Source organism: Lampetra planeri, chromosome 1 (genome assembly GCF_965212315.1).
Source record: "Lampetra planeri chromosome 1, kcLamPlan1.2.h2, whole genome shotgun sequence".
Lineage (NCBI taxonomy): Eukaryota > Metazoa > Chordata > Hyperoartia > Petromyzontiformes > Petromyzontidae > Lampetra > Lampetra planeri.
This window is the reverse complement of record NC_136107.1, coordinates 13,353,607-13,363,235: the sequence shown is the minus strand read 5'-3', so window position 1 is coordinate 13,363,235 and position 9,629 is coordinate 13,353,607. Positions and strand designations below refer to the sequence as shown.

Sequence of the window (9,629 nt, the reverse complement as noted above, 5' to 3'; positions counted from 1 at the left end):
ATAAAGGTGTCAGTTTTGGTGCCAGATAAAAGGGTAAAAACCTATAACAATAGGTAACGTGTTGGGCAATGCCCCTTTTGCATAGAGCATATGCCAATGAGGCTACGGCTGTGACTCATATTATACAGAAGAAGTGGCCACGCATGACCGGCAGCTATTCCAAGAGCTAAGAGTTCAATGATTATTATTTGAGACGTGAGCCAAGCTTATCATCCTGTTCAGTTGTTTTCGTTCAAACATACGAACACGCAATGCAATGTGGATTTATATAGCGGCGTCCAAATGCACCCGCATCTCAAGACGCTGCAAAGAAACAGTGTGCATATTGATTTTATTGAGCAAAGGCAGTGAGTCATTGGCAGAGGAAAACAAGGGTATGTTTGCCTGAACTTAATAGCGGCAATGAGTGGCACGCATGGCAGGTGGTGAAGAGCGTTTCAGACTATATGGCCAGTGGAGCAAAATACGTAACCTCGCACTGAGCGAGGGAAGGTTGACTGGTGACTTCGGAGGTGGGGTACAAAGCAAGCTCCGCCACGAAAGGGATCCCAAGGTCGAGTCGGTGTCCTTGTGGCACACAATGCTTTTAATAAAGCAGCAACACAAAGTTACAGAAACATTTATTTGTTGTGTGCTGATGCAGCCCACTCTTTAGGTTATACAAAACACCGAACGTTTTCTTGTACATTTGAGGAGTTGCTGTGGGGTTTTTTTCTGGAGCATCCTTGAAAAGGGCTCCAGGTTTATAAATGTCCAAAAATTACAGCCTTATCGCGAGATCTTCTGACGTGGCTAGTGGCGTAACTGTTGACAGGGTGGTAGGGGGGTGGAAATTGTTTCCTTTGCACCAGGGCACATGCCCACACCACGGCTAAGCCACTGGGAGGTAGCCTCAACCATAGCAGGCGTAGAGTTACGTTAAAGCTGCCTGTGCGTTCCGTCGGCGTGGGTGCAGTGAAGTGGTCTCTCTGGCGAATATGAACCTTTTAAACAAAGACTCATACCGGCGATTCTTTGTTTAAATCAAAAGCATGCGCGACACATCATTGTCACCTCCACGCGTGTCGAATAAAGCTTATTTGCACGGATTGATGAGTTGTAGAATTGCGACGCACTCTCATACATCTGTCGCTCACGAAACACATACTTCGTACACTTCAAATAACGTGTTCACGTGACGCACACTACTTGTTACGCCGTAAGCGATCAGTATTTAAACCCAATCTGTATCCATCCTCATATCGCAGTAAAAAATATATTATGCAGCGCTTACAGTGCGTTACAACATACGTGTACTAACCGGGACATTCAAAATCGGCAAGCCTCGTCGACTAATGATTTGCAAATACACATACTTTGAAGTGTAAATTGTATACCTTTGGCAGAGTGTAATAATGTAAGTGCTTTACACATGTCACCGTTATACCTTGACCATGGAGCGGTGCACAAAATGACATTGCTGCAACAATCATCGATACACGAAGCGCTACGTCTCGTGGGCGCTGTCGCGTCCGTGCGTGGTTGCGCAACAACGGTGGAGCGCCTGGCGGATCCAACTCGGAGCAAGGGTGGCAATAGTCGGGGTGGTGCATCTTGCCAGCCACCTCGGGCTATTAAATCTCAAACACGTGGGGCTTTGCCCCGTGTCCTCGTGCCAGCGAGGCCCCTCGCCTGTCACAAGCGCTGCGGTTACGCAACAGTCAACAACCTATGTTTGAGCTGAGCTAGTGCACTGTCAGATCGGGCAAAAGCACAAATTATAATGAGCACCTAGAACATGGGAGCCAGAACAGCTGAGATTCCAGGGTTCGAATCCGGGTTTTAGCCACTGCCACATTGCAGCGTTAGTCAAATGGGATATATAAAAAATGCGGATGATTGTTTTGATATTTTAAGGACTGAGGAACGAGAAACGTTAGGGTAACCAATTTCAAATTAAGATTTTTGGTTAAGCACACACAATCCCGGCTGAGAGCACGTGTCATGAGTCCGTAAATGTACAATGGTTACGGGTACTGTACATACTGCACATAAACCAGACAACGAAAACCCTAGTTACCCTACCCCCTCTACTTCGACTATCACAAATGTGGGCCATGATCGAGTCAATAATCGTTTTTTGTCTTTCAATATTGGTTGTAGCGTCTGCCTGAAAGATTACATCACGTTCGTTGCATGCATTATAATTTGAAAGGGAGTTACACATATCAAGGCCGTAGCTATGGAGTCAACATTGGGTGGGACCAAATCTTCCAGGGTGTCTGGGGGTCCCCCCCCAGAAAAATAATCTAAAATTTTAAAACTAATTTCCTGCCTAAAATATAAAAAAAATTCACTAACACATAGGATGGACTGTTTATTTATTTTTTACAATAATGTCAAATAGTGTATTGCATTACATTGCTCTGTTTTTTCTTTTTTACCTTTTCTTGTTTCATTGTATGTAATGGCAGAGATTAGGGATTAATAAAGTACTACCATAACCACAATCATATAAACACGAATCTATTTTATAGCAATATATTGGGGGGGGACATTTTGAGCATCTTTGAATATTGGGGGGGATGTGTCCCCCCCAACATATATTATAATTACGGCCTTGGCACATATCTAAAATAATCGAATGTTAACACGCTCGAAATATATGCACGTACCGTGAGAGTATCAACCGATTTTCATCGACTAATCGTTACCTCCCTCTCATGTCCTGGGAAAAGCGACTTAAATAGATGATAGATCGATAAGTCGACAGAGACGCTGATCCGTCAAGAAAGCGGTTCTCAAAAGCCATTCCCCAGCCGGCTGTAGGGTCCCGATGTTCCTGGTGGCCACCCGTTCACGGTATCCAATAACTACGCGCTCGTCCGCCTCGCTTGGCATGTCGACAGGAAAATCTGGGACGGATTAAACCACGAATACGTGAATTTGTGGAATGTTTAGCCTCTAATACTGTAACATGGTGCAAATTTCAGGATAATATTAACCCCCACTACTTCATTTATTATGGATTTTTTTTCTGGGACAAATTTTTCTGGAGCCTAGCCCCGGACAGCTCAGGTGCGCTTTACAAATGTAAATTATTATTAAATCAAGCACCGTTGTGCCTTACCCTCGCAGCGAGTGCCGATACGCGCCGCGATTCATGGTCCCAATTCGGTATACGATTCTCTTCTGGAAATTGGCAAGTGTAGCGGCCTCTAGTGGCTAAACGGGTGCCAACGTGAATATCTTGATACATGCGTGTATAACGAATCTCAAGAAAAAAAATGCATCGACTATCACACCCGTGAATCGATATACACGTATAGTGAGTCCATAATGTATTGACTGCATCCTGGTGCAATCGCATCCATCGCTCACGGCAGGCAGCGCTGTAGAGCAGCCTTTATCAAAATGCCAATTGGGTTGCAGCTTTCCGCAGTCACCAAACACCGTGCAGCGTGGAGCAGCTTGACTTGAATGGGAAACATACGTGTGTGTGTTACCAACTGTGTGATTGCTACTACCTGTGTGTGTGTTAACAACTGTGTGTGTGATTGGTATTACCTGTGTGTGTGTGTGTGTTACCAACTGTGTGTGTTACCAACTGTATGTGTGTTACCAACTGTGTGTGTGTTACCAACTGTGTGTGTGATTGCTACTACCTGTGTGTGTGTGTTAACAACTGTGTGTGTGTGATTGCTACTACCTGTGTGTGTGTGTGTTAACAACTACACTGGGGCCCATGGAGAGCACCGTCGGGTGGGGGGCAATTAGACGAGAGGAAAACTAATTAATTTAAGCAGGGCTCATGCCAACCACGCTACGCCACTGTACAACCACTGCACCTCACTCCAGCAGGATAGACAGACGCACACACACAAACCCGCCACAAGTTGTCTCAGACCCTCGTATTTTGCGCTCCGGGCGCATTCCCTTCTCATCCCTTCATCTTCCTCACCCTCTCCAACTCGGACGACAGCCAGCCCAGCGCTTGCCCTCTCTAAGAGCAGCCACAGCGCTCCACCACCATGTCCGGTATCTTGCCGAAGATGATCTGCTGCTGGTCGTTAAAGTAGAGCATGGAGATGGCCGACATCTTCGTGGGCGCGCAGCACGGCCCCGCAGAGCCGCTGGGGTTGGCCTGCTGCACGAGATGCGTGTGCGGGTACTTCTGCAGGAATATGTGCTCGCACTGGCCCGAGCAGTAGTTGGCCTTATAGCGCTTCGGCGCAATGATCCAGTCCCAACCGAACGCCTCGAAGTCGACGACGAGGGAGTATCGACAGCAGCGCGACTCGCTGCCCGGGTCGTTGCAGTCGAGTCCGACGGCGCGGCGCGAACGCTTCTGCAGGTCCACCAGTTGTACCTCGAGAAAGGGCTTCTGTGGTGCGGACGCAGCGGTGGGAGCAGAGGGGAGGGGACAGACCCAACCAGACGGTCAGACGGACAAGGCAAGGGGAGATCCCTCTGTTCTCCATTTTACGAGAGGTTTATTTCTCACGGGATACTTTCGGGAACGCACGGCACTGCCACTTGAGTGCAAGTTGCCTCTCGGTCCATGATGATACTGTGTTCAGATGAGCAACGAGGCGGTGCTCATCTCCTGTTCACAGCCCTGTACCAATGGTGGGAATTCGAATTCCCTATGAAAGAGGACGAGTCTATCCATGGGACGGTCAATGTGAACTACCCCACGAAGTGGTATCTTCTCTACCCCCGGACAAATGATGGGCTGAATTAACCCCGAACCATTATTTCAACTAGCAACGTCCCTATTTGCCCTGCTGCTGAACCTAATCCTCGACGGTACGATGCTGTGAGGTGGCCAAGGAGATGGCAATAAAACAATGGAGTTAATCCATAAGTCCGGGTGACACCCTTGTTATGCGCGGTGGTTTTTCTCCACTTTCTCCGGTTTCTTGCTACGTGACCATTACACAATAATGGCGTGGACCACCCGTCTGGATACAGGACCCTGCTAAAATATTCTTGCGACAAAGTTTGAATTATCATTATATATTCATGAGTCTAGTTCCACGTTAAATATAATACGGTAACAAAACATAAAGTACTGCGTGGGCAGTGGTTCAAACATACGGTATACAAACTCAGCACTTCCATCATAATTACTGCACTATAACAGGAATTTTATATTACGCGATGACCCTTTTCAGAATCGCTCTCTAAATGGACTTTATGGCGGTACCCCGGGGTGCCATCGTGCCCTGGCTCTCGCACAATGTCCGTGATGCGGTCATGTTTAGTCTGTGTTGATGGTCAGCGACGCGGCAATTGACTCATCTCGACGAGCTGTACACGATGCACCACTACGGTGCATACGAGCGTTCAGGGTTTCAGCACAATCGTCCTCGCTGCGTTTGAACATCGCGGAATAGCACTGATTTCGGATTGATTGGTACCCCAGTCGCGGAGTTAAGTAACGCCCCTGGAAAAAATAGTGTCCCAGAAATAAAGTATTTAATTGCCTCGGCCGTATTGTATTATTTGGTACCCCAGAATACCGCCGTAAAGATCAAATGGCCCTTGAAAAGTAATTTTCAAGTTCCATTGGCCAATTTTCAATTTAAAACACCGATAACTGAAGTCGTAAATTTTTCAGTTTCGTGCATGCGAGCGAATACAACTCAAAGATCCGCACCGATGGGTTCGCGATTCCACTTGATGTACTTTCAATTCAGTTGGCTGCTACTCCGCCGAGCATGTTGTGCGAGGGCTTAGCTCATCATTGATAGATATAAACTATGCACATGTACCGACATGTTTGCAATCCACTGCTGGATGAGGACCTCTCTACGCCGTGCAGGGCGCGATGGTTATTTAATCATACTTTTTCACGATAGTGGGTGAAGTTGAGGGAACAGGCATTGGAACGTGTCATGAGTGGCTCCGAAACGGTAAGGACTTCAAGTTGTTTATTAATAAATCTTCGATACAGCTTCGGATCTCTCTTTCCGCAGATGTCAACCCGCTCGGGTGGCTGCGCTGCCCCGCGCCACGTGGCGCTCACCCGCTCCCCAACACGCCACTGGCTGACGGCGCGCTGGGGAGCGGCTGAGCGGCTGGAGGTCGAGCCGCCACGTGGCAGGTGGAGGTGGCGGGGCAGCAGCGACGCGGAGCTCCTCTTCAATTATTCGAACACCGACCCCGCACGTTGCTGTGCCCCCGGCTTATATTCTATCCCCGGCGGCTAAGCCCCGCCTCTGGCCACGCCCCTCATAGAACCTTCGGGAACGTTCCAGAGGCTTCCCTGGTGGATCCGCCCCATCACCTTTACCCCAGATGGAATGCCTACTGTAGAACACATTCCTGTGGAGGGAGCTGGTAGGAATGTTGGGTTGATCGGTCAATGGCCAGGGTCAACAGTGGCGTGGTGTATTACGCAAATATGCCCGACTTTGAGGGCGGGCACACGCCGGCGTGAGTAGGTTAAACGTTGAGTTTTATAAGGGCACCACGGGGTGACCAACCCCTCCCCACCCAGCCCCACCCCTCCCACCTCCCACCCAGCCCCACCCTCCCCACCCAGCCACTCCCCACCCTCCCCTCCCCACCAGCCCCTCCCCACCCAGCCCCTCCCTCCCTCCCCACCCAGCTCCTCTCTGCACGACGGACACAATAATCCCCTGTGGGCTGGTGTCACCAGGAGGTTCCTACCAGTATAAACCATAGACTGTACAAGGTAATGTACCCCCCACAATAAGGGCTATAATTGTTTTACTAAGCGCTGTATAAATAATTACTGTGTGCACTACACCGCGAAGTATGCCATGGTTATAGAATGAACATGCAATGCATGAAGTGAGGACCGAGCTTATGGTCACAGAAGCGCGTTTTGACGTCTACAAACCCCATTTTGCGTGTATAGTTTATTCTGTTTTAGGGCAGTGGTATTGGTCGAAAAGTTGCTTGTTGTAACTGCCCGAAGCAGCGGTAACGCCTTTAGTTGTTTGCTTTAAAATGAATGTCGTGCGCATCGTAACCCCGTGTCAATGCCTCCTTAATCACCACGCGCGGCAGCAGCAGCAAGCGACGTTGACGCCACGGCATCGCGCACGAGAGGTCAAAACAATCGAACGCGAACCCACGTACCAGACCATCATCCTGCGGGCCGGGCTCCGTGACGGCCAATTCGTTTCCCTCTGCGTCCACGGCGTGAATCTCCAGTCCCCAATTCCTCTCGGGGTACTTGAAGCTGTTCTGCAGCAACTTCTTGGAGTCAATGCGTTGCCAGTGTCCTTTGGGCGACGTGAGACGTGTCTTCCAGCTCCTGATGTGGATGCGACCCACGGTGCCGCTCGCCGCCGGTTGCAGGCGGATCAGCTGCACGGTCACGTCCGTGTCCTTTTGCACGGGGCGCAAGTAGAGCCACAGGTTGGCCCTGTGGACCGTGTGCATCGTGGTGCTGGGGTTGAACTTGAAGAAGCAGCACTTTGGCCTGCCGCTCACTTGCACTTTGGGGTCGACTGTAGCGGGAGATATGGGGTGGGGGCATAGGGGATGGTGGGAACGCGGAGCGGGGGGGGGGTGAGCAGTGGGGGGTTGGCACACGTGTGTCACATCGTGGAAACTTAACGAAGAACGCGAGCGAGTGAGCTCAAAGTCTGGGGGTTTGTTACGCTGAGCATTTTCCGTATTCGCTGAATGGTGTGGAATTTTGTTCTGCCTGTACCGGGTTTTTCTCCTGGACTAAACAAGTTGTTAATGAGCTAAAAAGAAACAGAACTTGACCAAAACTCTAAATGCAAGACCCCTCTGGAAAAATGACTCGGTGAAGCTGGTCTTATACTACGTGACGCATGCCGTTAACCTGTACGCCCTGTCGTGTGAATCGAATGGTTTTTACGCTCGCAGTTCGCAGTCGCAAGTTTGCGAGATCAAATCCCGACTCGGGAGTCTAACTCTTCATTAGTTATCTCATGTGGTCGATCAAATGCTTACCAAGTCGTGGCAAAGTCAACCAGTGGTTTGTCCTATGGGTACATTCACCCCCGCCATGAGAACTTGGATCCGTCTCAGAGTCGCTCAATCGAGCGGGGGGGGGGACATTTGAATGTGTTGGTTAATGTGTAGGGAAGCACGTACGCTCTTTGGCCATGACGATGACCGTCTCCGTGGTGGCATGTTCCTCCTCGTCCCTCTGCATCATCGTCGACGTGAAGACGGGTGCGTCGGCCGCGCCGCCGGGGAATCCGGACTGCTCCTCAAATCCGTAGCGCTGCAGCAGAAACTGCAGCGGCGGAGCGTGCACGGGCAGCAGGCGGTGCACCGTCTCGCGGCTGATGTTGGGCGCCTGCTGCAGGCGGAGCTCGCTGAGCACGTGCGCGCGGATCGACTCGAGACGCCACATTCTGTTCTGCTCGCGCCGGGCGCACGCCCAGCACAGCCCGGCCTCTTCGGCGGGCATCGCCTCCCCCAGCGGCACCGGCGGGACCGGCTGTGTGCGGTTGGGCAACAGCAGCGGCTCGCGGGCGAACAGCGGAGGGCAGAGAGCCACTGCGCACAGCAGAACGTATGCGCAGCCGCGCGCAACGCCCGCACGCTCCATGAGGTCGGCAGCGATTTTGGATGTTCGGTCAAAGCGAAGGAAACGAAGAAGAGACGAGGAAGTTAGGGAGGGGGGGGTGTTAGGGTATTAGGAAGGGTCAGTCGAACAGGACACAGCTGCCGTGCGCAGTCGCTTAAGGTACCGTGATGTCCACGATGGAGGTGGTGGAAGGACGCGAGAGCGAGGCGTGCACGTGCGCGGCGCACGTAGAGGAGAGACGTCTCTCTTTGTTGACGCGGAAACCGTGTTGCGTGCAAGCGCACAAGCCAGTGGACCTGCTGCTCTATCGGGTGCTTGTGTTTATATACACGGAGGGAGCGGTGAGAGCGTGGGCCGCCAGCTTGCGAGGCTGCAGCTATTGGCTCGCAGAGAGGGGCTCGTCAGTGCGCATTTCTGGCGTGAAATCCGCATGCGTTGCTCGTGACAAGCGAGTCCCCCGTGAGACATGACACTCGCGAAGCACTCTTCCTCCTCCTCCATCCTCCACCACCTCCCTCTTCATCCAGCCCGCAACTACCCCATATCACCTCTACGTTAATCCTACTCCTCTCCCTAGAAACATCGACACCCAAAGAATATCGACATTGAGACGTGATCTTGGAACGCGCTCCGAGCGGAGTTGATAAGTGGACACGAGGAGCGAATAACAGTCATCTTTAATCGCACGTGGCTCCGTAATGGGTCAGATGTACACCTTGGCAACACAGCTGAATTTTTCTTGTTGTTGAAATTTTAGTTCGTTCCATTGCTGGTAATGGAGACATTGGAGTTTTGTCGACACAACTCGCACGAATATAACCCGTGGCTAATACAGTACGTGAATCGGGCCCGATTTGACATGGGTCGTAGGCCTGCACATATAATAGGGTGCGCGTGTTAGCAAATGTCACTTGTTTGGGAGGCCTTCATCCAGCCATAAATTGACAAAGGGAAGCCTCGTCTATTTCCAAGAGTCTGCATTGAGCTGTTTGGCCATTTTCATTAACGAGTGATTGACTTCGCGTGGCAGGAACCAGGAAAACCCGAAGTGAACCCAGAACGCATACGAAGAGGGGTTGACGCTCAGCATTGCCATCTTCTG

General features: G+C 50.8%; 1 protein-coding gene across 1 annotated transcript; it reads right to left on the bottom strand.

Annotated features, from left to right (window-relative positions):
* Nucleotides 1–314: 314 nt before the first annotated feature.
* Nucleotides 315–8,809, bottom strand: MSTN (myostatin). Its single transcript, XM_078594041.1, has 3 exons — nucleotides 8,086–8,809; nucleotides 7,093–7,466; nucleotides 315–4,363 (listed from the first exon to the last, which is right to left on the bottom strand). The coding sequence occupies exons 1-3, from the start codon at nucleotides 8,546–8,548 to the stop codon at nucleotides 3,983–3,985; spliced, it is 1,218 nt and encodes a 405-aa protein (XP_078450167.1). The 5' UTR covers nucleotides 8,549–8,809; the 3' UTR covers nucleotides 315–3,982.
* Between the last annotated feature and the right edge of the window lie 820 nt (nucleotides 8,810–9,629).

Bases quoted from the DNA above. Each gene is read 5' to 3' on its own strand.
- MSTN (XM_078594041.1), bottom strand. From the start codon at position 8,548: ATGGAGCGTGCGGGCGTTGCGCGCGGCTGCGCATACGTTCTGCTGTGC. The intron at 7,467-8,085 runs GTACGTGCTTCC...CTCCCGCTACAG, and splicing joins CATCGTCATGGCCAAAGAGC to TCGACCCCAAAGTGCAAGTG. The intron at 4,364-7,092 runs GTACGTGGGTTC...TCCGCACCACAG, and splicing joins GCCCGCAGGATGATGGTCTG to AAGCCCTTTCTCGAGGTACA.